This window comes from Carlito syrichta, unplaced genomic scaffold (genome assembly GCF_000164805.1).
Source record: "Carlito syrichta isolate Samal-C Ts95f unplaced genomic scaffold, Tarsius_syrichta-2.0.1 Scaffold308084, whole genome shotgun sequence".
Lineage (NCBI taxonomy): Eukaryota > Metazoa > Chordata > Mammalia > Primates > Tarsiidae > Carlito > Carlito syrichta.
The window spans coordinates 152,144-179,367 of record NW_007252180.1 but is presented as its reverse complement, the minus strand read 5'-3'; the positions used below and the strand labels follow the sequence as shown (position 1 = coordinate 179,367).

Sequence of the window (27,224 nt, the reverse complement as noted above, 5' to 3'; positions counted from 1 at the left end):
CACAAACCACAAGAGAATTGCTAACCAACAACTGGTTTTTTCCACTCCAAAAAACAGAGTTTCATAGAACCACACAATGTCATTGTCATTGCTTAGAAATTGATTTTCTGCATCCTTAAGACTTGGATTAATGGCCAACAGGAAAAAAACTGACAAGCTAACAAGTTTAACCGGAAAGACCCAGTGAGTGGATGTCACCTGTGCCTGTATCCTTCTCCGAACTGCCCCTGCAGCAACACCACCCAGCAGAGCCTCTGGCTGGCAAAACTGTCCTCTCTCTGCGCCATCCAGCACTTTAGCCATAAGTCACATGTTACTAATAAGCCCTTGAATTGTAGCCAAGACAGCTGGGGAACTGTACTTTTTATTTAACTTTAATGAATTTAAATTAACTTTAAATAGCCATATGTGGCTAGTGACTGCCATATTTGACAGCCCAGGTATAAATGAGCTGGATGCTGCGCATATCCCTGTATTAAATGAGCCTCAAAACTCAGCACGTAAAAGACCATATCAAGTCTGTAAGATAGGCATTCAGTACTACCATCCGACATCATGTTTTTATATCCCTGGATGGGGAAATTGTAAGAAATATTCGTGTTCTTCTTTGTATGAGTCATATTCTTCTTATTTATAACCATATTCTTCTTTCTATAACTTATACTTTGAAAATAGTTATTATTATATATCTAAATATACACAATTCTGTATGTACTCTTTTTTTTTTTTCAACTTTGGTGTTCTGAGGTTTTTTTCTATCCTTTTCTGGAAGAACAACAACAACAAAAACCTGTGCGTTTCATAAATGTTTCCATACCATGAACACAAAGATTACAATGCAACTCAACATTTAACGTAAATCAAACACCCAGAGATAGTCCCATCTTACCTCTGCATAAACTCTGTCATCATCATCCTGCACTTTGTTATCTGTAAAAGATATTAGTGTTATCAAAATGGTCAGCAAACATTTCACAGCACATAAAAAGAGAACCACATAGAATACTTTTATACAGAAGATGAGACATAATGACATTGATTTTGACCATAAAGTAAACCTTTTAGTTTATGATGGAGTACCAAAATAAACAAAATTTATAAAAAATTGTGTATTTATTTTTACATGTCTAAACTTGTCACCTTCGACGTACTCTCCATTTGATGCAATACACCTGAGATCCTTTTTATACTGTTCAAAACAATTTTTAAACTCAAATTTTGATGCTTTTTACTGCTTCTGCCGTGTTTTTGTTTCACCTCTTCCATATTGGCAAAATGTATTCCTTTGAGGATTTTTTTTCATCCAGGGAAACAAACAACAGCAAAAAAAACATTGCTCGAGATGAGATCAGGTGAATAGGGAAGGTGGGGCACGAGGGTGATGCTGGTTTTGGTCAAAAACTCCTGAACGCTCAGCACAGTGTGGGCAGGTGCATTGTCATGGTGGAAGAACAAGTCACTTGTTTGCCACACTTGGGATGTCTCTTCTGCAAATCATCTCTTAAAACAGTGTTAGCTGGTACACTGAAGCTGATGGGTTTCTAGAACACTTACCTAGGGGGGAGGCTTGATATTACAAGGGGACCCCCTCCAAAAGATAATTCTGGTTTTTTGTCCTCTCCCCATACAGCACAAAATAACATTCTATAAACTTCACAAAACAGGTAGATATGAAGTCAGCCACGAATGACCTGGCCAAGCTCCATGGACCTCTGCATTATCTTCAGTGTTAGTACTGAGAAAATGAGAAAATCCCTTGTACCTCGCAGAAGTTAATAGTCACAAAAAAGTAAAGTGAAGCCTCAACCCAAACCATCTCACAATTAAGATGACTTTGGAATCCACTGACTTAGGTTATTTTTCTTTGGCCCAAGTTTTTCTCTAAATAAATATCCTACTGGCAATGCCCAAATATGCGTGACTCATTGTTCCTTCCTTAAGCCCGAACAATGGCTCCTGTAGACAGCGATCACCCTGTGGTACCTTTCATAGCCCTCCTAACCCTAGTGCAGATATTGATCCTTTTCATCACCGGCTGACTTCCTAATACAAGGCCTATCATCTCTTCTGCACCCTACTCAACCGTCAAGTCATGTTTCCAGCTTCCAGCAAGCCGTCCTCCCAATCCACAGCAGAGAGGGGCATGTCTTCCATGTTTTTGTGTGCCTACTGTGTGTAAGGCAGTGAGTTAGGTGTTTTCATGCCACTCAAAGAACATGAAAAGCAAGTGGGCTATAGAGAAGGTCGAAGAAGACCTGGCCTGCTCACACAGCCTCTGCCAGGGGTAGGGCTGCCTTCATGAGTAAGGGCGTATAGGGGCGATTTCTGCTTCTCCCACCCTTAGCAGCTTCAGCGGGTGGATGAGTGCACCAAGCAGACATTTGAATGATTCCCTTTCACTTCACTATTCAAATATTTGACAAGATTCACTTGCAGGCAATCCAAACAAAAACACTTTCCATCACTCCAATTTTTTTCCTAAATCTGAACCTCAGTACGGAGGAATTAAACCTCCTCACAGAGAGCAATTTGCCATTCAACATAATTGCACTGGTAGGCTTAGTCTGTTAAGAAAGCTTGTAGAGGCAAAAGTTCAAACAGATAAAAATCATTAATACAAATCCCCATCTCCCCAGCAGAGAGAATACATGGCGGCTCTGTAAGCTGGTGGTCTCTCCACCTCTCTGCAGCCTCATCGTCCCTCATGGCTGACCCCAAATGTAGATGCCCCACGGAGTCGGAGGTCACCTCGCAAAGTGTCTCCACGGAAGGCTGCCTCAGGGTCTCCAGGGTCTCCTGCAGTTGTTCGCCTGGCGCTGTTTCCACCTCCACCGGGACCCACACGTTGCATCACATCAGCCATCAGGTCAGCCACTTCGTCAAGCTCCAGGGGGCTCAGACTCCCCGTGTCAGTTTGCTGCTTCCTCAGGTCCTTCAGGAAACTCTGAAGTAGAGCTCCTAGGGGGCACACACGCAAACACAAGGATGCTATGGATTGATGTAGCCTGAAGAAGCCAGGGCAACCCTGGTCACCGAGGATGTAACAGTTGGGCCTGAACCTTCCCAGGCAGCATCTCCCCAGAGCCAGGCGTGGATGGTGCTCAATAAAGAACTGTGATATTGAACTTGAATCTCAAATCACACCTGACCTTATGACTATGACCATAGTTCAGTGTCTTAAAAAGTCAAGCTAGAAGTGAAAAACCCATAGAGAAGAAGGACAAACTCATTAACCTGGTTAGGAAGATAGAAAGAATACCTTCTGGAAAATGACTGGAATGGCTAAGCCAGGAAAAGAAAAAGACAGTAATTCTATCACAGTCTTTAGGTTATAAAAGAATAAGAAGCTGTTTCCCTCTTACTTGGCAAAACAGGAGATAATATATGTCAAGGGACTGTGCTGCTGAGCACTTCCTGCCTGATATACCAGAACACCGCAAACATGAGCAGTCATCACCATCCCCACAATTTGTTTTTTGCCTACAGCTAGTAGAGAAAAGCCTCGGGTAAACTCTCTGGCCACCATGGTCAGTGCCTCCTGAAGATAACACAATGGTCCCAATTGCATGTGTGTCGTCTGAGAGTTCATCTGTAAGTAAACGTGAAACTCACAAGACACTCCCCAGGGAGATGATGCCAGACATAGTGTCCCTTACAAAGCCAGCCCACCAGATCCCTGCTGTAAGTGCAGCTAGCAATGAGGTTATAGAAATTATCGTGCTCTGGGTACAAGGGGACCATCTGTTCTGCTGGGGCTCAGGAATACAAGACACTGGGCCCACAGCAAATGGCCTATCCCCAGTCCCTAGAGTAAGCAAGCCTCTGCCTCTGGCCTTGGCAGGCAAGTCTCTAGCTGTTGTCAACCCAGCAAAGCAGGCAGGAGATAAGAATATCAAACATGTCCTCCTATGATGGCAAAGATGACTCCTGTTGATAACACTTGGTGGAAATATGCTATGTGAAAAGATGCCATTTTTCAAAAAGACCTTTAAAATCTAAGTCGTATTTGAAAATGAGGGGAAGTTCCCTCAGTCTCTTCATCTGTGTTCTTGAGACACTCTCCACACTTTTATACTCCACAGATCCTCCATGTCTCCTGACCCTTCTTCCCAACAATGTTGGTCAAGACCAGGCTGCTAGTTGTGAGAAAGATGGGGGACTCTGCAGGGAAGAAGTCTCTGGATACATCTGAATATACGCTAGGTTCAATGTCAAGATCTCGCTATTCACCTGTTTTTTGCTTGTTTATTCTTATTACTTTTACACTCAGAAAAAATACAATAGAAATACTGCCCTTTGGGAGGCTTCCCCACAGGGGTCTCCTTCTGGGCTCCCCCCACCCCCCAGTGATGGGGTGCTCTGTGAGCACCAAGGAATACAGCATACGAGGCATGTCTCAGGGGCTGGGCACTCCAGGGGATTCTAGGACAAGGGGAAGAGGAAAGGGAGCCGCATGCCCTTGGCCAGCACATGACTCCAGCTTGCTCTGTGTAGGCCATTATACATCAGGAGCATAATCTGGTGAATTTGCTTCCAACCACAGTGGAGTCCCTGGTAAAAAAAAATGCTGTTTTAGGACACACGGCTGTGGAACTGGACAAAGAGTTGAGATTTCAGAGTGGGGACAATGAGAGGTGCCTTGCACTCAATCCTGCCTTTTGTCCAGGCGGTTGTGGGACACAGTGTAAGGAGAGGAGCAAGACAGTCCCCCCACCCCAAACAGAGGTCAGGGTTCAGAGGTGGAGCTGAAGAGGTGACTGGAATTGAAGGACAGATGGAGCATTCTGGCGGGGTCCGGGGGGGAGGTGGATCTTTGCACAGGTTCACTGTGAGTGCTTGGCCAAGGAACACTGCCCATGTGGGTGAGCGGCTTGAGGCTCAGCAAGGAGGAGGAGCTACAGAATGAGTGTTGGGCAGAGGGCAGAGGGTCCAGGACACAGCACAGAGATGCAGGAATTCCCACACACTGTGCACAGAAACCTGGAGGAGCTCCTAGGGCATATAGTTGAAAACACAATGGCCGCATCTTCAAAGGAAAGGCCACCAAAATAGACCAACTCTAATATAATCTAAAACACAGCCTGATACATCAGAGGCTTGTCCTGGAGTTTTGTTTTTGTTTTTTTCTTCTTTATTCTTTACCCTGAGCAGAGATACCAGATTCAAACGGAGGTCCCTCCCCAGAGGCTGAGTCCCCTTTCCTGTCCCCCAGGCTGGAGTGCAGTGGCACAATCATGGCTTATACAGCCTCAACCTCTTGGGATCAGGCTATCCTTTTGCCTCAGCCTCCTGAGGAGCTGAGACTACAGGCACGTGCCACCATGCCCAGCTAATTTCTTTATTTTTTGTAGAGATGGGAGTCTTGCTGTGTTGCTCAGGCTGGTCTCAAAAACTCCTGGGCTTAGGGCAATCTTCCTGACTTGGCTTCCCAAAGTGCTGGGATTATAGGCATGAGCCATCATGCCCAGCCTGAATTTTAGTAACTCCATCCTCTTTCCTTTTGAGATAGCAGCCCTTCCAAAAAAGCAGAAAAGGGAAAAATAAGTTACTTCCTGATTCTTTAAAAGGCTTTTCCAGCAAAAGAATCAGGAAGTAACTTATTTTCCCTTTTTCTGCTTTTTCAGAAGGGCACCTCAGTCAAGAAAAGGGCAGTTCGCAGGGCTCGGTGGCTCAGCCTGCAATCCCAACACTTTGGGAGACTGAGGCGAGTAGAATGGAGCATTCTGGCGGGGGCCGGGGGGAGGTGGATCTTTGCACAGGTTCACTGTGAGTGCTTGGCCAAGGAACACTGCCCGTGTGGGTGAGCGGCTTGAGGCTCAGCAAGGAGGAGGAGCTACAGGATGAGTGCTGGGCCTGCAAGTTCAAGACCAGCCTGGGCAACTTGGCAAGACCTCATCTCTATAATAAAAATAAAAAATAGCAGGGTGTGGTAGCGCATGTCTGCAGTTCTGCCTACTCGGAAGGCTGAGGCGGAAGAATTGCCAGAGCCCAGCAAGTCGATGCTGGGGTGGCTGTGAGCATGCCACTGCACTCTAGCCTGGGTGAAGGAGTGAGACTCTAACTCAAAAACAAAAACAAAAACCAAAATAAAGGGCAGTCAATGATAAAGCGAGGAGATAAGGGCATCAGCAGAACCATTATAAACACAGGCATGAGGTGTGCACCCTCAACTCAGCGGGGAGTGGAAATCAAATGAAAATTCCGTAAAGGAAGAGTACAATGTTTGAAATTTTAAAACTCACTGATGGGCTTAACAGCAGTTTCTAATGAAAGAAGCACTAGTGAATTTGAAGACAGATAATGAAAATGATTGTTACGTGAGGATCAAAAACATCGAGCAGAACCTTGGCAATCATGGGGCAAGATCAAGCATGCCACACCATCACTGGAGAATGGGAGGGAAAGAGGAGTGAGAATGGAGCCAAATCAACCTGTTTCTTAAATCTGGCGAAGAATCTTTACTTAGAGATTCACGACAGTCAATAACATTGCAAGAAGAATAATACAAAGAGACCCACACAGTAGTATCTTGTAGTCAAACTACCAAAAGCCAGAGGTAAAGAAGATACCTAAAGAGCAGCCAGAGACAGAAAGGCGCCTTTCATATTCAGTCGTGGGAACAAGATAAAATAGGTGACTTCCCAAAAACATGGAGGCCACAAGACAAACCGAACATCTTAGAAGGATGACAAATTTGATAGGATGTTTCAATTACATATTTGGTGTCATATATATATGAATGACATATGTGAAGTGTTAAAAGAAAAACCATTCAATCCAGGAGTCTACATCCAGTGAAAATATCTTCCAAACATGAGTGAAAGAAAGACATTTTCCTACAGACAAAGCTAAGCTACAGGGTGGCCCATAGACTCGCATGAGGAGACATGTGAAGATGGTACACAAGCTGAAAAGAGATAGCACCAGATGGAAACCAGACCTGGGGAAGGGATGACAAGCTCCCAAATGGTAGATATTTGGGTTAGTAATAAAGAGGATCTACTTTTCTCCTCCTAATTTATCTAAAAGACAAACAATTGTAAGAGAGGAACAATTATTAGCATTTTACGGTAGAGTTTATACACAGATGTGGATGTGAACTATAGGGTATATGAACAAGAGTCGTCTTACTATGAAGTTTTTCCCCATTCCCACAAAGTGGTGGGAGACTTTTCAGAGTCCACTTCTTGCTAGGAAGCTAAGAATAATCAGGAGAATGCAGGCCTCATTCACCAGACTCTTGGAAATGGCTTTATCAGATGCATCACCAACTCCAGGATGCAGTCTGTACTGTCTCCCATGACTCTAAAGATTGGGCTGTGTGTGAAAGCAACCCAGCTCACTCAGCCCTCACGTCCTCTCTCCATGGAGATGGCTCCATCTGAGTTGGCACTGAGGCTGCAGGACCACACATGCCTCGTTCACAGTACAAAGCAGGACTGGAGACATGTGTTAGGCACTTTTACCTAATAACTGAAATTCATTCTTCACTGTAACAAAGAAACTTTTTTAAAAAGAGTTTTGTGGCTGGACGTGTTGGCTCAGCCTATAATCCCAGCACTTTGGGAGGCCGAAGCAAGAGGATTGCCTGAGCCCATGGGTTCAAGATCAGCCTGGGCAACTTGGTGAGACCTTGTCTCTACAATAAATCACAAAATCTAGCTGGATGTGGTGGCATGCATCTGTAGTTCCAGCTACTTGGAAGTCTGAGGCAGAAGGATCGCCTAAGTCCAGCAGGTTGAGACTGTGGGGGCCATGAGCGTGCCATTGTACTCCAGCAGTCTGGGCAACAAGAGTGAGACTCCAACTAAAAAAAAAAAAAAAAAAAAAAAAAAAAGAGTTTTCCTTCCATTTCTGAAGATCCCAAGACAAGTCCCTCTCTTGCACAGCAAGGATCCCTGAAATTCCCGGATATTCCTATTCAAAAAGACACATCCCATCAGCCTTCACTGAAGACTTCCTATTCATGTCTGAGATCCCTTCTGATTGAAAAACCTTTGTGTCTCCATCACAGGGGTCTCTGAGTACAACGCTGTATGGAATTTAGTATGCCGTGAGGCACATGGTGTCCTTTAAGGTCAGTCTGCACATGAAGTACATGACATATATGGTCCATCTTTTTTTTTTTTTTTTGAGTCGGAGTCTTACTCTGTCGCCCAGACTGGAGTGCAGTGACCGCTCCTGGCTTCCGCAGCCTCGCCTGCTGGGCTCCAGCGATCCTTCCGCCTCAGCCTTCCAAGTAGCCGGAATTACAGGCATGCGATACCACGCCCGGCTGATTTTTTGATTTATTGTAGAGATGAGGTCTCGCTGCCCAGGTGGGTCTTGAACCCACGGGCTCAGGCAATCCACTCATCTCAGCCTCTCAAAGACGCGGGATTACAGGCTGAGCCACCGAGCCCGGCTATCTGGTCCATCTTATCAGCAAGTACCAGAGCCTTCAGCCCACCAATGTCTCCCACAGGAGTAGCCAAGTCCTTTGCTAGGGCTGACATTAAAGCTCTGAACTACTCTTGCCATACGGCCTCACGTCTGTATTAACCATGTGTTTCTGCTGCTCTGACACTGAGGTCCTTGCTGACTCTGCAGGGACTGCCTCTCCCAGGGACAGCCAGTTCCTAGATAGTAACCACTGCTCACCCCGAGCAAGTTTTCCATAGGGAGACCCACTGACCCAGCACCTGCACCTACTACCTCCTCCACTGAGCTCTCCCACCTCAGGCCACTGTCGACCTGCCCGAGTTACCCCAAGGCACAGACCAGACCCAAGGTAGCCTCTGGCCCCAGAGCCTTCTGGACTTATTCAAATGGGCTGGTCCTAGGCCTGTGGACCCTGCATCACCCCACCCTGCCAGTGGAAACCACAGTAAAGGTTCCTTCTCCGTTTCCCCTATCTCCACCTCCTGACTCACGCTGGTGCTCCTTTAAATGGCCCCCATGGTATGGCAGATCCCCCCTTTGGATCTGTAAGTTACAAACTACCTTTATTTTCTTTTAGATTTTCTAAAAATACTAAGTTTATTCAGGGTGGGCATTGCATTGTGGAATGCACCACAGCAAACTGTGAGTGTATTGAGGGAAATGAGGGAAGACAAATGACAAACCACTTTTCAACAGCTGTTTCCGAATCTCTTGGCCTCACCATTCTGAATCCCAATAAAAATCTATATTTTGGAACAGCCCATAGGAGGGAAATGCAGAGATCTGTGTGGCGGCTGCTTCTTTCTTTGCTCAGAGATAAGGCTTGCAGGGGAGGCCTGGCCTCCAGGGTCACCCAGAGCCCACCAGCTCCCCAACCATCACCCTGTATTTATCCACTGAACACTTACCTTCAAAATCACTCCAGCAGCGAACTTACAAGAATATATCTCACTTTCTTATAAGCACAAGCACGTCTAGAACCACAGAGAGCATCCCTGAACTGCTGCTCCTGTCTACAAGTGACAAAAAGCCAAAGGTTTGAACAATTCCACATCAACAGTATCAGTATTCCTGTTCTTTCTAAGCTGACATGAAGCACGTGTTGTTTCATAGAAAAGATAAAAGATGTGCTCTGGAATTAAAGGTGCTTGTGTGTCACAGCCATCACTGCTGTTTTGAAAAATGGATTGCACATTGTAACTTTCAAAATCAGAGGCACCATCTCAGACCCATAACCGAGTCACTGAACAACAAGCCAAATATAACCTTTTCATTTTCATTCATTGCAGTCTACTCCCACCCCAAACCCTTTTCTTGCCCGGTGCTTATTATCTCGGCGAAGTCTTATCTCACACAACCACTTCCACAGGCCCAATGCCGGCAACAAAGGGCTCGCAGGATCTCAAAGAAAATGGAAATGAGGAAGGGCTGAGACAGGGAGGAAGAGCCCTGTCAGGAAAGTGAGTGGCCACTGGCATCAGTCTGTGAGTTCTGAAGGGTCTCCTGGTCTGTCAGATGGAACCCAGCAAACCCTAGTGTCTGCCCTGCGAGTGTTTCACAGCCCAAAAGAAATGACAAGAAGCCACCCAAAGATCGCACTGGGAACCGGCAGTGCAGCTGTCATGAAACATGAAAAGAGTCTTTGGCATCAGGCACTGCTGTCCAGATAGTCAGCATCCTCCTATGCTAGAGGCGAGGGCTGTGCCTGCAACCTGCCCGGCATGAGCCAAGCTGTGTCAGAGGCGACTGCAGCACATGATGGACACTGGTTCCTGCAAACAAAATTCACCTGAGGGAAGGAGTGGTGACGTTCTTAAGGAAAACACCCTCCCTGCAGAGCACTGGCTGACCCAGAGCCAGATACCTTACTTTCAGGTGAGCTGGGCAGGAGACCCCAGGAGCAACCTCACAACCGTAGGCCACCTCTGGGGCAAAGTTAGTTATTTCAAACATGTTCATGATTAGCAGCAGGGCATGGCTGAGAGCCTCCAAGTTTCACAGAATGATCTACTTTTAAGTCTAAAGATCCTTCTGGCCCCACCAAAAAAGAGAAACGGCCTCTCCACACTCCAGCTTGGGAGCGGCAGGCCTCACAAGGATTCAGAGCCGCCACCTGGCTACAGACGTGGCTTACCAGAGCCATCAGATGGCAGCCACTGCTGCCCACCCTGTTGGTGGAAGCTCCAGTGGGCACCAACATCAACAGCAGCGAGACCACTTGCAGCTCCAGAAAAATTAAAGTTGCCTGTGGGGAGAAGGTGGGCAAGTTCAGAATGGAGTTCCATGAACAAGTCTGCAAGGTCTGTGTGTCTCTTAGGAGAGCTGAAAAACTGGTTGTGATATTTTGATGAATGGGAAAAAATAAAAATCTGCAACTTCTTAGCAAAGAAGGTTAAATGTTCTCAAATTTGGGATTCCGTGAAAATGAATCAAGTTTGCAATACTGATCAACACATACTTCCAAGAGATGAACTTTCCTGAGCCCTCTCAGGTTTATAAAAAGGGTGTGTGAGTGTTGGGGCATTCAATTCAGAGTAGCTACAGTGTTTCCAGGGAGGTAGACCAGCAGGAGAATGTAAAAAATAAAAATAAAAATAAAAAAATATGAGAGAAAGAAGACACTGGAGAACATATCCCCATGAGCACCTCACTTCAGATCATTAAAATGGCACAGACATTCTCCTTCCCTCTGAGGACACGATCTGTGTTTCAGGTGAGGTTTTTCCTGCTATCTCAAGGAAAGGAGGCATGGAGTCTGTGTTTCTAATAGTGAATGATGTCACAGTGACTTACGGGACACGTATAACACAAAGAGGTGTGTTGCTGCATCCTGATCTTTACAAAACGATGCTCACTGCCTCCTCAAACCAATATAAAGGCCAAGTACCCACTCTAAAAAATAATCTTCCAGAAGGAGAAACTCTATAGCCACCCATGCTTCCAGAATACCACAGCATGCAAGGGTCCCTTTCATCACAGCAAGAATGAACAATAGTCCTAACATAAAGTATGTCACAGTGAACACCACACTCAGCCACACAAAGAATGTGACTCTCTATGTGAACATAATGAACAGAAGGTGGCTGAGAATATCTTGTTTTAGGAACTGGCTGGCATCCAACCTGGAGAAACTGAGTCAGCTCTGTGGTTGACCAAGAAAGAAGAAAGCAAAGACAAAAGGAGCAGAGAGGTGCAAGGTGACAACAGCAAGCCAGCTCAGCCAGTCATAGTCGGGCCTAGACGTGAACCTGTGAACATGAAGCTATCAGGTGCCAGCGTGAGTGCCACCACTGCCGGCAGCAACTGCTTGTTTTCTTGCTCAGAATCAATAATTCTAGAATCTGTAGGGAGTTTTCTGTTCTTTCTTTTGCTAAGTTGTGGCTAAGACTTTGGTTTCCAAGTACATGCTGAAAATCCCCATCGATCAAATTGTCAGTACTTACAATGCTATGCCTTGGGGTTGCTGAGCTTGATTCCCATGGAGAAAGTTGACTACATTCTGGGGGGGGGCGGGGATGGTACTTCTGCTATGTAGAAGAAAGAGGACCATGTTGTATCCCAGCAAGGGTTCCATAAAGCTGATGAAGTTACAAGCATGGTCCCTGAAGTCCAACACGGGTAGGGCCTATGTCTTGGCCCTTCAGCATTCACAACATGTGGCTTTGGGTAAGTTCTCCAACATCGTCATACTTCAGTGTCCTTATTTGTAAAATGGGGGCAAGGGAGACACATGCCTGGCTTAATAAATTATAACTGTTATCATAAAATGAGGTGATGACGTGGGATCATTTTAGCTCTCCATTGTCTTTCTGTCTTCCCATTCTATTTTAGTGGGAAACTAAAATGTAAGCTCTGGCTACAGCTCATTGCAATCCTCGAGTGAGAAGCAAAGAACACATAGAGAGCCCCTTAGAATGCTTAGTCACTCAAGCTGACTACTGCCTCCCAATCTACTTAACATTCAGTTTAAGGTGATGCATTGTGATACTGTTCTCTTCCAAAGTATTAGCATACATTTAAAAAATGTGAACTTTAGTCATTAAAGCCAAATCCCAGTCTCCATCCATCCTTATACTTATGCATGCATGCATGCATCCATCTATTCAACCATCCACCCACACATCCACCCATTTATTTCATCAATTTTATTGGGCATCCATTGTAATCAGAGTCTGGGAATAGACATGAGTCTGAGAAATAATGGAAAATGTAAAGCATCGTTTTCTTGAGGGCTGCAATATTGTCCTCACACCCACACAAACAAAAACACACACATACACATTAAAATGTTTCAGAAGCCAAAGAGACTTAGCCAATGGGCAATAGAAGCAAATTTAATTTATGGGGGAGACTAACCATTAAGACCCTATGTAAAGATTGAATGACAACCTGTCTCAAATTATGTCTCTTTCCCCCTAAAGTAGACAGGCATTTGGGCTGACATGTTCCCCAAGCTGTCACCAAATTACAGTATGTGTAAGACAAGTGTCTTCCTGAATTCTAACCAAACAGCCTCCAAACTTTTACAGCAATATAATCTTTTTGTAAATCACTGCTCATATTTTACTCCTGGAAATTAACAATTAAATTGACACAAACTTAAATCTGACAAGTGTATTTTCACTATAAACTTTTAAAATATGAAAAGTATAAAACTTTACCTTTTCTCAAAAGGTAAAAACATTATTTTCATTTTTAACCTCTAACAAAGGTAACCAAGTAGTTTATTGATTTTTTAAAACGATAACCTCAAATTATGTCTTTTGCAAAAACAAACAAAAATGTACTGTATAATTTTGAGGTCTAAGTTATACTGAGCAAAAAGCAGAAAGAATATGTTTCAAATAGAAGGTCAATAAAATATGTTAAAAACTAAGATAGAACGAAAAGGAGACAAAACAATTCCTTGTTTCTTAAGCCTCATTACAGACACTCCAAATTTAAGTTGTATGATGGTGCAGCAACAGCACAAAAGATGAAAAAATGTCATCGTCTCAAGCGAGGGCCAAGCTGTGGAAAGCTGCTGCAGACATGCTACTGTGTGCCGAAGCTTGCCGGAGGGGGACACTGCTCCCCACAGGCTCCCATCCCCTCAAGGAGGCAGTGTGTGTGTGAGACCCAGCATCACGTTCCAGCAACACCGGCCAAGGCAGAAAAACAGATCAACATATTCATGAGAGAGTTTTTAACAAGTGTTGAATCAAAACTGTCTCAGGCAAAGGCTCACTTAACCAGAACATTTAGTCAACAGGAATTCCCAAGTGCCTTGGTGAACCGAGGGTGTGCCCTGGTCTCTGCTAGACCATCCTTGAGGGGCAGAGCTGAGGAGCCTTCCCAAGGGGCTTCAGAAAGTGGGATCCCTGCCCATGCCTCCCACCCAGCCTGGCACTGACACAGCATGGCAGTGAGTATTTCTGCATCCGCTGTGATGACATCTATACTAAGTTAAGCCAGATGAGTCACACTATTTGACAGTCTCCCTGAGTCCAGAAATCAGTGAACACTGATGTGATGTCAAGTTTTCTTGCCTATCTGGAACAATCTTTTCCTTCTAGGACTTCTGTTTCATTTCCAGCCCCCTCCTACTTCCATCCTGTGAACATAACCTGATGGGATGATTGTGGCCGGGTTGTCAAAGCAGAAGGCAGAATAGGAATCCTCATGGAGATTATTCAGACGCTGGTTTGCAGTCAGTTGGTCCTAGAAAAAACCAGGAAGCCTCTCATTTTTTTTTGGCATATCTCACACCCTTTACAGCCACATTTGTGTCTCTCAATGCCCTTGTGTGGTCCCTGTCCATGTGTGTCCACACACTCCCCCCTGGAGCCTCCTCACCACACACGTCCCTTCTACAAGGTGTGCTCCAGGCTACCTCTTTGCTCTTCCTTCGGTAGCAGTGTGTGAGCGACACCCAGGATCTATCAGAGACAGATAAACTCAAAGAGGAGTCATTGTCCCTCCCTCTCTTCTTCTCTCCCTTCCTTCTTCTCTCCTTTTCTTTCCTCCCTTTTTTCTCCTTCCCTCCCTGTCTATTTTCCTCCCTTCCTCTCTCCTCCCCCCTTTCTCTCCCTTTTCCTCTCCTTCTCTCCCTTCCCCCTTCCCTTCCTTCTTCTCTCTTTTCTTCCTTTCTTCTTTCCCTCCTTCCCCCCTTCTCTCCCTTCCCTTCTTCCTGCTATACATATTTATAGCACACTTTCTTTGCACCAGCTACCTTTGAAGGTGCAGAGACAAATCACTGAACAAAGCCTTGTCTTTTATGGAACTTCCATCTATGCTAGAAGAGATGGAAATAAAAAATAAAAACCATGAATACACAGACTATCTGGTAGTGCTATGTGCTGTGGAAAAGTAATCCTGGTATGATGGATGGGAGGAGCAAGGAGGCTGCTATTTTATACAGTATTATTAGATAAAATTTCCCTGAAAATGTAAAGTTTAAGGAGAGGTCTGAAGTAGGTGAGGCATAGGCCTAGTGGGTACTGGGGAAAATGCTGTCTAGGCAGAAGTCAGAAGTCACAGCCAGTGCAAAGGCCCGGGGCAAAGGTCCACTCGGCATCTTGGGTTGAAAGAACAGAAAGGAGGCCATAGAGGCTGGAACACAGCAAGCAAAGGGAAAAGTTAATGGGACATGAAGGGAGAGGGGTGGTGGGTGCCATAGACATTGCAGAGTCTTACAGGCCAGGAGAAAACTTTGATTTTTACTGAATGAGATGAGAAGCCCTTGGTGTGTTCTGAGCAGTGTGATAGAATCTCCTCTACAATTTTAAAAGAACCACTCTGCAGGGTTGAAGCAAGGCCAGAAACAGGGAGGCCAGAGGAAGGTCTTGCCAGATCCAGTGAGGGATGAGGGTAGGTGGACCTGGGAGGAGTGTGGGGTCCTGAGTGTGCTCAGGAGGCAGGGCCAGCGGCATCTGCTGACAGACTGGATGTGAGGTGGAACAGAAAGAAGGGGTCCTACTTGGACAGTGACCCAATGGCCAAGCTGTGGGGGCTGTGGGAGGGGATCTGGGCAGGGCCCAGGGCTCTCAGCAGCCTTCAGGGCACCCATATGTCATGTTTTGTCTGGCTCCCATCCTGGGCAGGATGTGTTTCTGCTGGGCAGGGTAAGTTAGTTCAGAAATCCTATAAGACCCACAATGCACAGGAATGACAAATTTCTAGAAAAGGCAACAGAACACTGTGGAGAAAAGCAGCGTACTACAGAGTCAGCCAGACCCGAGTTTAAATTCCACCCCACCATACTGTGGTTGGGACTTGGGGCATCCTGTCTAGCCTCCACCAGCCTCAGGTTCCTTCCATATAAAATGAACTACATAACTCCCCCTTGAAAGGGCTGTTGTTGCGGGGGGCGACAACTTCAGTAAGGGGACCTGATCTCAAACCAGGCAAAGTGGGGACCAGAGAGAGGCCCAAACTTTACCTGTACAATGCCCACTTGTATACCTAATCTAAATTGTACCCCACATTTGTTTTTGAGTTGGAGTCTCACTCCATCGCCCAGGCTGGAGTACAGTAGCACACTCACATCACCCCAACCTGCTGGGCTCAGGCGATCCTTCCGCCTCAGCCTTCTAAGTGGCCAGAACTACCATGCCTAGTTAAGTTTTTTGACTTATTGTAGAGATGAGGTCTCGCCAAGTTGCCCGGGCTGTTCTCAAACCTGTGGACTCAGGCAATCCCCTCACTGCAGCCTCCCGAAGTGATGGAATTACAGATCTGAGCCACCACACCTGGACTGTACCCCATATCTTTAAATATATATATATAAAGGGTTGTTGAGAAAATAAATGAAATGAAATAAAGCAGATAGATTATCTACCATATGGCCAGTGCTCAATATGAGTGGTATGAAACTGTGTCCCCTGTTGTAATACTCTGTTCTAATACTTAACAACTCAGAAAAAATTCTCTCTGTGGCTGCCACACATATCTTCTCCTTTGAATCCCTTCAGCACTGGGCGTGTTGGATGGAACGAAGAGCAGACATACACACTGCCACTCAAGAAAACCTCAGATTCTTTAGGGAAAGATCAGAGAGTGGGAGACAGTTTCAGTGGGCCTCTCAGAATGGCTGTAATAAGAAATATCCAACAGCAAGATGGAATAATAAAGCATAATTCCTAAAATTACCTCCCCTCTCACCTTGAAAAAAGAAACGTTTCAGGTAATCATTAGTGAAAAGTAACTTTTACAAAACCTTAAATATAAAATGGAAGATTCTAAGTTGCTGACAAGCATATGGTGAGCACAAGGAACGGATACTGGAGGGCACCTCCCATGTAACCTCTGTGAAGCGCACACACACGCATTTTATGGCCACACGAGTTATCTCAGAGTCATCCACTGTCAGTCATTTGAAGATGAAGAGAAACGAGGGAATGCCTTTTGAAACATCCAGGTGGCTCTAGTGGATTGAAGAAGGACTGTGGCACAGAGTACAAATAACACGAGCATCAAAGTAGAATGTTCTTTTGTTCCATCAACTGCACCATATAATTCTGCGATCTGGCCAGCTTGTAATGACATTTTAAGTAGCTTTCAATGCTCCAAGTGGGCTCTCACAGGGCAATTACATGAAATGTCAAGACATCAAATATGTAAGTCCTAGAGTAATAGATCAGCTCACATGACTCTGCACACTCAACTGCTGCAGCCTGACTTGCTGCAATTACCTGTCTCCACAGGGTCTCCAAACACAATGTTATAAGCTTTAAGAATCAGCAACAGCATGTAGAAAATCACACTACAAATTTACTTTAACTAAGAAGATGCAAAACATGCACAACAAGTTTTGTTCCCAAGTGCCTTTACAACCACGTATATACGAAGGGATGCAGTTGAGCTATCTCAGACACCCTCCATCATGATTATCATCACTATCACCACCACCAACATTGCCATCAGAAGCATCATCATCACCATCAACACCATCATTGCCATCAGCATCACCCTCAACGTCACCATCACCATGTCACCATAATTACTATCACCATCACCATGTCACTCTCATCACCACCACCACACTCACCTTCATCAGCACCATCATCGTCACTGTCAACACCATCATGGCTGTCATCATCATCATGACTGTCATCACTGTCACCATCAGCATCACCATCGTTATCACCATCATCACCATCATTGCCAGAGACACCGTTATCGCTATCATCATCATCATCACCACCACCACCACCGTCATCACCATCACTATCACCACAATTATCTTCACGAGGAATTGCTTGTACTCTTTTTTGGAGGCATATAGTCCATTTAACTGATAGAGTCTAACACGTGGGCATTTGCAAATGATTCAGGTGAGTTCAGCAGGAACTCATTATTATATTCTATCCTCATTTCAACTTCTACCAAGGAGATGGAAGTATCCTATTTTCATTAAAAACAACACAAGTAAAGAAAAATGTGTTCTTCCAACTTGAGGACTTAAAGGTATCACAACTAAGTGGTATATATCTCCCACCGAACAATGAAAAGTGCTCAAAAACTAAAGTCTGAGATAAAACCACTGTTGCTCAGTCAGGCCATGCTATTTTATACTCATAGGACTTTATTCACTCAGTCTAACCCTCCCCATTTCATGCAATAGTGAGGCAAAAAGAAAAAATAATAATAAAGTTAGCTTTGGCATTAATCATGTAACCTCAATACTGAGAATTGGCAGTTTCTAAATAATATTTCCTTTAGATTCACATTAGCATGAGTTTGTATGCTCAGAATGTCAACTGACTAACGGGAAAGCTGCCTGGCCATGTCTTAGGTGGCAAATACCTGAAGGCATATAAAACTTTTCAGACAGGGTCGCCAGGGTGAAAGTTGTCTACATTGACTAAATGAGCTACACGATCAGTCATAGAAATAGATTTGAATGATGACAGTTATCTAGAAAAGTTCTAGAAATGCCAGTATTGATGGTGCATGACCAGGTGTTCATGGTTAATATATAACCTCATTCAGAAACTTGATTTATGGTTGCACCCAAACCAATGGCTGCCCAGAACACCCTGGGGCCTCAAGAACACAGCATCACCCCAGGCTACAGTGCCCTGGGAGAAAGGGAAAGAATGCCCCAGCTGTTTCCTTACGCCCAGCCTGTGTCTTCAGAAGGGCAGCATCACCAGAGAGCCAGTGTTCTCCATTAACTCACATGTTGTTCTGGGTAGGAAAGGGAAGGTTTGGAAAAATAGTGAGAAGGATAACATCACATGCAGAGGACCCTTACCGAATCGGACAGTACATTTGTTGCATGTTGTTCTGGGAGGCCTTCTCATTACAGCCAATGGCGGGAGGTAATAGAGATAAAACCCTCAAGGGAGCAGGCAGTTGCAATAAGTTACTGTTAGGTGCTCTACCAACTCTCAGTCTAAAAGAGGCAGATTTCATCTCAGTACTCACAGGAAAAATCTTTCTGGCAAACATAGCTGGCTGACAGTGGAGTGGGCCTCACAGGGAAGTGATGAGCTCATAGGTGTTTGAGCAGAGCCTGAAACTGCATCAGTCAAAGGTGTCATAGGAGAGATTTCTCATGTGGGGGCAGAGCCTACAGCTTTCTGGGCTCCTTCCAAATCTGAAAACAGTGACCCCGTACTGGCACAGAACTGAGGGGAAGATGTATCTTGGCTAGAAGGAAGATGTGTGAACTGGGTGAAAGCAGAGCAATGCATGTCCATGGTTCCAGTCGCACACAGCTGCTGTCTCCCCGTGTCTGGGTGACCTGCCAGGTGCATCCAAGTCAGGACTGCTGAGCAGGTGGGTATGAGCTGAAGGTGTGGCAAGAGGAGTCACACCTCTTATATAAGCCACAGAGTGACACCCCGAAACTCCCTGGTCCCCTCTCTTGCTTTCTCCTCCAAGGGGAAGAACGTGTGCTGCTTGCTGACACCACAGTATGATGATGAGATGAAATACAGGCCTTGGGCATCGCAAACAGAATGTGGGACTGTGTTTCACCAGGAGGAAGGTTCTTTGACAATATAGGTGCCTTCCTTTTCTGTTTCAGCAGGTGCTCGTGAACTCCAGCCAGTGACGGGTCCAAGATTAAGAGTTTATCAGCCATAAGCAGCCACAAATAAGAGCAAAATTAAGAACTTTGCAGCAACTTGGATGGATTTAGAGTCTGTAATACTCAGTGACCTATCACTGAAACAGAGAACCAAGTACCACATATTCTCAATCATAAGTGGAACCTGAACAATTATCATAATACTATAAGAAAGGAATTGGCAGCAGTGGGAAGCTGCCAGGGGAGGGAGCAGGGGCGGGCACACTTCATCAATAAGGGTACCGGATCTCAAACCAGGTGACGTGGGGATCAAAGTGAGGTCCAAACTTTACCTGAACAATGAACATTTGTATACCTAAGCTGAATTGTATTCCAGATCTTAAAAAAATTTTTTTTAAGTAAAAAAAAAAATTTATCAGTAGTTTCCTCATGGAGCAGGCTCTGAGTGGTGGTCTCTGAGCTCCAGTGATTAGGTGGTCAATTCTGTCCCTTTTCTTTTTGTAAGTCAAAAGGCAAGGTTAGGTTTAGAGAACTGAGCAGTCCTGGCCTGCATTCAAATTTGAATGGATTGCTTCAAAAATGAAAAAGGCAGCAGGTGCTTCCATTCAAGTGAAAATGACCCCAAAATTGTGGGCATATTTTCTCCACTGTTATAGAAGCATTTGAGTCCAGTTTTTCTGTATCATAATCTATTGTTGCCATCATGAAAAGGGAAAGCCTTCGTTCTGCACCCTCCTGAGATTCAGGGCATACTCCCTGCTCTGTGAGAGCTTTCAAGTTGGGATTCCCACCATCCACACGAACAGGAAAGTAGACACCACCGCAGGCAAATGCAGGACTTCAGTCATGAGAGGTGTCAGTAAGAAGTGGACCAAAGCTCATTTATCACAATACTCTTAACTTGGATGAAGGGAGAGAATCAGAAGGCTATATGATTGGTCAGGGCTCAGCAAGTGCTTTCTGAATAAATGAGTGAATCAGTGAATAAACATGCTAAGAGTTGCATAATTAGAAAGTTGCACAGAAATTCTTCCAACTTCCACATCAGCTTCCCAGTGGACTTTCCACATCTGTATGATAGAACTCATCTTAGTACAGATAATGGTTGGAAGGAGATCACTAACTACAATAACAATATAATAAGATACCTGAATAGAAGAAACAACAAGGTATGTTGGGGAAAAGTTAGTATATGAAATATCAAGGCCAAATGTTAGCAGTTATAATGCGAACTAAGGTCTTATCATTCTGAGTCCAGGTTCTGGAGGGTGCAGAATCAAGATTACTAAAGAAGCCAGGTGTGGAAGCTCACACCTGTAAACCCAGAACTTTGGGAAGCCAAGGTGGGAGGATTACCTGGGCCCAGGAGTTCAAGACCAGCCGGGGCAATATAGTCTCATCTCTACAAAAATCAAGAGTAAGCCAGGAAATGCAGCATGTGCCTGTAGTCCCAGCTACTCAGGAGGTTGAGGCAGAAGGGTCGCCTGAGTCCACAATTTTGAGTCTGCAATGAGCTATGGTTATGCCACTGTATTCCACCCCAGATAATAGAGTTAGAATCTGACTTAGCAATACTCATTAAATTGCCAACATCATTCTTCCCAGACCTGGAAAAGACATACATTCATATGGAAACAAAAATGACCACGAATAGTCAAAATAATCCTCAGCAAAAGAAACAAAGTAGGAGGTATCACATTTCCAGACTTTAAGTTTTATTATAATACTACAATAATCAAAACAGCCTGGTATTGGTACAAGAACAGGCATATAGACCAATGGAACAGGATTGAGATTCCAGAAGCAAAACCTCAATTTCTCAACCAACTCATCTTCAACAAAGCATCCACCAACAACCACTGGGGAAAGAAGAACCTACTCAGTAAATGGTGCTGGGAAAACTGGCTGACCACATGCAGAATGAAACAGGATCCCTACCTATCACCACACACAAAAATCAACTCTAAATGGATAAAATACCTAAACATAAAACCTCAAACTATAAGAATCTTACAAAATGCAAGAGACACCTTACAGACATTGAAATAGGCAACTAATTCCGGATCAAAAGCCCAAAAGCCCATGATATAAGAGATAAGATAGACAAGTGGGACTTCATCAAACTGAAAAGCTTTTGCAAAGCAAAAGAAACCATCAAGAAAGCAGGGAGACAGCCCATCGATGGGAAAACATATTTGCCAACGGTATATCTGACAAAGGCCTAACAACCAGGATTTACAAGGAACTCAAATGTGTTGAAATGAAAAAAAAAAACCTATTAAAAATGGGCAAAAGACATGAATAGACACTTCTCAAAAAAGACATATGAACAGTCAACAAATATTTGAAAAAATTCTCAGCCTCACTAATCATCAAATAAATGCAAATCAAAACCACACTGAGATATCACCTAGCACTAGTCATGGTTACCATCATTAATAACTCAAAAATAACAGATGCTGGAGAAGATGCAGATAAAAGGGAATGCTTCTACACTGTTGGAGGGAGTGTAAATTAGTACAACCTCTGTGGGAAACAGTGTAGCAATTTCTAAAAGATTTAGAAATTGACCTTCCATATGACTCAGCAATCTCTCTTCTGGAATTATACCCAGAGGAACTTAAATCACTCTACAAAAAACATACCTGCACATGCATGCTTATTGAGTACTATTCACAATAGTAAAAACATGAAACCAACCATGTTGCCCAACAAAAGTGGACTGAATTTTTTAAAATGTGGTACATACACATGATGTAATATTATACAGTCATAAAGAAGGACAAAATTATGGACTTCACAGCAACTTGATGGATTTAGAGTGTAACATACTCAGTGATGTATTACAAAGAACTAAGTACCACATGTTCTCACTTATAAGTGGACCCTGAACATTTATCATAATACTTACAAGAAAGGGATTGGCAGTAGTGGGACACTGTCAGGGGAGGGAGGGGGGGACACATGACATCAATAAGGATACCTGATCCTAAACCAGGCAAAGTGAGGACCAATGGGAGGGTCAAACTTCACCTGCAAGCAGATCACTTGTGTATCTAATCTTGATTTGTACCCCACATCTTCAAAATAAAATAAAGAGAATCTGACTTTTAAAAATGTATTATTAAAGAAAGGGTTTCAATGGGTTGGCTGCAGGTTTTGCTTCATGTTCAATTTGCCTTGGTGCTTGATCAGTAGGAAAAGATTAGAACATGTAGACATCCTACACATTATTTCTCATTGGTTCTAGTTAACTTTATATAAAACTGCATATCAGCCAGGCTCGGTGGCTCAGCCTGTAATCCTGAGTCTTTGGGAGGCTGAGGTGAGTGGACTGCCTGAGCCCATGGGTTCAAGACCCGCCTGGGCAGGCGAGACCTCATCTCAACAATAAATCAAAAAATCAGCCGGGCATGGTAGCGCATGCCTGTAATTCCGGCTACTCGGAAGGCTGAGGCAGAAGGATCACCAGAGCCCAGCAGGTTGAGGCTGTGGTGGCCGGGAGCGGCCACTGCACTCCAGTCTGGATGACAGAGTGAGACTCCAACTCAAAAAAAATAAAAAAAATTAAAAAATAAAAAAAATAAAACTGCGTATTATGCATCTCCTAATGTGATTTCCAAAATTATTTAGTTGTCATTGAGTCCTGAGTTGACAGAATTGTACTACACAAGATATGCACAACATCTATATGAGAAAAGCTTCATCACTCTGATAAAAATAAATCAAAGAATGAAGTAAATGGAGAAATATCCTGTGTTAATGGTTAGTAAGATTTGAGTTTGAATCATAATACTAAAAGACACAATCTAAGTCAATCACAATCAAAATCTCTAAAGTCTAAATTCCTATATATTATGGAATATTACACAGCCCTAAAAAGCACAAAATTATGGACTTTGCAGCAACTTAGATGGATTTAGAGTCTATCATATTCAGTGATCTATCACTGAGCCTAAAATCCCTAATTTCTAAAATCCCCAAAATCACAATCACAGGAAAATTGCATCACATTAGGTGGAACTATTACCTTGTTATTGTCTTAATTTGAAAATTATGTATGATATAAGTGGTTGTATATGGATGCCGAGTTAATAAGGGATGAACTTATGAACTTAAAGTGACAACTTGACTGGATTAAAGAATGCCTAGAAACTTTGTAAAGCACTATTTCAGGTGCATCTGTGAGAGTGTTTCCAGAGGAGATTACTACATGAGTCTCAGTGGACAAAGTGAGAAATATCTGCCATAAGTATTGGTGGCCACCCTCTAATCAGCTAGGGGACCAGAGAGAACAAACACATAAGGTGAATTAGTCTTCTGTGAGAGCTGAGACAGATTTTCTTCTGCACCTTGGACATCAGAACTCCAGATTCACTGACCTTTGGACTCCAAAACTACCAGCAGCACCCTGGGTCCAGAGGCTTTAGCCTCAGACTGAGAGTTGTACCATTAGCTTCCCTGGCTTTCAATGTAAAAGCACAGCATCTTCCCCAATAAACGAAGAGATGGTCCTTTTTGTATCTGCTTTTGTAAAAGGTAACATTTCTCAAGACCTCTGTTCTTTGTGTGACTGCATATATAGTGATAAACCAACTTAGTTTTTGATACCATCAAAAGATTTAGGTTATTCATAGTATTTCAGATGATAGCAGTTGCAAAGCTGGGTGCACAATTACCAATCATAGTAATACATATTTATACATTTTCTCTTTTTAACTTATTTCTTTATGAATACAGTCCACCTGCTCTTAACTATAATACCCGTGCCACTGTCATGAGTATACCTGTGTTTATACTTGCAAAAAAGTCTGTGATTATTGCCTATTTTATTGTATGAGGTAGCCTATGAAATATTCTGTCATGTTTTGATATATTTCTCAAATACATTCAATTTTAAGATGTAAATAAATATCTTCTAAATAATTTCTGGGATTTTGATCTTTCACAATTGTTAATTTTCATGATTTTAGACTAGAAATTTTTATCTTTCAGGATTTCAACATTCAGGATCATGGTGTTTGGATTGTTGTTCAGGATTATGATAGGTTCCCAAAGACTCAATACTGTCAAGACATCAGTTCTTCTCAACTTGACCTATACAATTCAATGCAATCTCAGTCAAAATCCCAACAAGTCATTTTATTGATAGAGGCAAACTTATTGTAAAGTTTATACATAGAGATAAAAGTCCTAGAATAACTGATACAGTATTGAAGGAAAAGAACAAAGTTGGAGGACTGACACTACCCATCTTTAAAACCTATTTATGCTACAGTAATCAAGATGATGGGATATTGATGATGTAGACAAATAGATCCACGAAATAGAATAGAGCAGTCAGAAATAGACCCACATGATACAGTAAATTGATATTTGACAAAAGAGCAGAGAAAATACAATGGAGAAAGATCATCTCTTCCACAAATGATGTTGGAACAACCAGATATCCACATGCAGAAAAAATTAATCTAGATACAGACTATACACCCTTCACAAAAAATTAACTCAAAATGGATCACAGATTATTATAAAATAAAAAACTATACAACTCCTTGAAGATAACACAAGAGAAAATCTAGATGACCTTGAGTTTGGTGATGACTTAAAATACAATTCCAAAGGCAAAATCTATTAATAAAATGATAAGTTAAACTTCATTAAAATAAAAACTTCTGTTCTGCAAAAGACACTGTCAAGAGAATGAACAGAAATATCCTGCAGTCATCTTCCGGGTAAGATGGTGATGGAACAGGTCAGACTGTGAGAGTCTCTGTAAAAACAAGTGTCCATAAAGACTCTCTGTCTGAGTGGGTGTGTGCTGGTGGCTGAGTGAAAGTCCATCTGAGGGGAGACTTGGGTTCATGCACCTCGGGCTCTCCTCTGGAGGTGACTGCAACCCCCAACCACCCTGAGATTGGAGACCCAGGTGCACAGGTTCATCTGCTGTTCTTGGGGCTCTCTTGAGAGGAGACAGCAGAGAACAGTCACCCCTCAGCACCGACACCCGGCCCACTCCATCACCTGTACCAGCAGACCTGGCAAGAGAAGGCAGGTAATGGAAATCTGGAATAACATTCCAATGCCGGTGTCGGGATGCCCCAGGCACCATCTTCTCAGTACCAGAATGGGCAGAGACTTGAATTCTCCCACCCAGGTCCACCCAGCCTTCATCTTGGGACTCAGAGGCTACTATCTCACCAGAATCAGAAAGACAGATGTCCTTCCTTCTTGCTGGAACAGGCATAGACATATCAGGTCTGAGTGGGAGACTTGACAGCAGCAGCAGCGAATACGATGAGTCTGGATCTGATACATCCACCTCCCACAGTAGTCTGTGGGGCATCTGACCCATGCTGGGAGCAACCTTATCAACCTGTGCTGAGAACAGTGGCTTCCTAAGGTGGGAAGGCCTGAAAGGAACCTGGACTTACAGAAACTGCCAGAGAGTGAGGGTTTTTTTTTTCTGTTTTTTTTTCCAATAATCAATATTTTTTTATTATGATGTTGTGGGGTACAGTTAACAGTTAGGTATACAAATACATTTCATTCAGGCACCCTATTGATTAGAGGTGCTTCCCCATCCCCAGACAGATATGTGCTTGTTAATCCCATCTCCGCCCCCCATAGTTTCCCACTACTGTCAGTCATTTTCTTATAGTATTACATTGGATGTTCAAGGTCCATTACATGAGTGAAAACATGTGATACTAGGACCTTTGTTTTTGTGAGAGGTCACTCAGTATTACAGACTCTAGTTCCATCCAGGTTGCTGCAAAATTCATGATTTTGTTCTTTTTTATGGCTGCATAGTATTCCATCGTGTATATGCACTACATTTTTCTAATCCAATCCTCATTTGATGGGCAGCATGGTTGCTTCCAGGTTCTTGCTATTGTGAACAATACTGCAATAAACATACGTGTGCAGGTGTCTTTTTTGTAGAGTGATTTGTGTTCTTCCGGATATATTCCCAGGAGGGGGATTGCAGGGTCGTATGGAAGGTAGACATTTAGAGCTTTTAGGAATCGCTACACTGCTTTCCACAGAGGTTGCACTAGTTTACACTCCCACCAACAGTGTAGAAGTTTTCCCTTTTCGCCACACCCTCTCCAGCAGCTGTTATTTTTTGAGTTGTTGATGATTGCCATTCTGACTAGAGTTAGGTGGCATCTCAGTGTGGTTTTCATTTGCATCTTCCTGATGATTAGTGAAGTTGAACATTTCTTCATATGTCTGTTGGCTGCTCGGATGTCTTCCTTTGTGAAGTGTCTGTTCATGTCTTTTGCTCATTTTATAATGGGGTTGTTTGTTTTTTTCTTTTCAGCACATTTGAGTTCCTTGTAGATCAAAGATATTAACCCTTTGTCTGACCTGGTGTTGGCAAATATTTTTTCCCAGTCTGTAGGCTGTCTCCCTGCTCTCTTGATGGTTTCTTTGGCTTTGCAGAAGCTTGTCAGTTTAATAAGGTCCCACTTGTCTATCTTCTCTCTTATGACCTGTGGGTTTTGGGTTTTGTTCAGGAATTGGAGGCCAGTTCCAATTTCCATGAGGGTATGTCCTTCATTTTCTAAGGTTCTTATGGTTTGAGGTTTTACATTTAGGTCTCTGATCCATTTGGAGTTAACCTTTGTGCATGGGGATAGGTAGGGGTCCTGTTTCAATCTTCTGCATGTGGTCAGCCAGTTTTCCCAGCACCATTTACTGAATAGGTTCTCCTCTCCCCATTGGTAGGTGGTGGGGGCTTTGTCGAAGATGAGTTGGTTGAGAAATTGAGGTTTTGCTT

The 27,224-nt window shown here is 43.6% G+C and overlaps 1 protein-coding gene across 1 annotated transcript in view; it reads right to left on the bottom strand.

Moving 5' to 3' along the window:
- LOC103267246 (receptor-type tyrosine-protein phosphatase N2-like) overlaps positions 1-27,224 on the bottom strand; it is a gene marked incomplete at its 5' end in the record, with an annotated part of 321,627 nt that overhangs the window by 238,284 nt on the left and 56,119 nt on the right. Inside the window, 2 exons of the mRNA XM_008064845.2 lie at positions 890-930; positions 2,749-2,958. Of these exons, the coding sequence (XP_008063036.2) occupies positions 890-930; positions 2,749-2,958 (251 nt within the window). The remainder of the gene's footprint in view (positions 1-889; positions 931-2,748; positions 2,959-27,224) is intronic.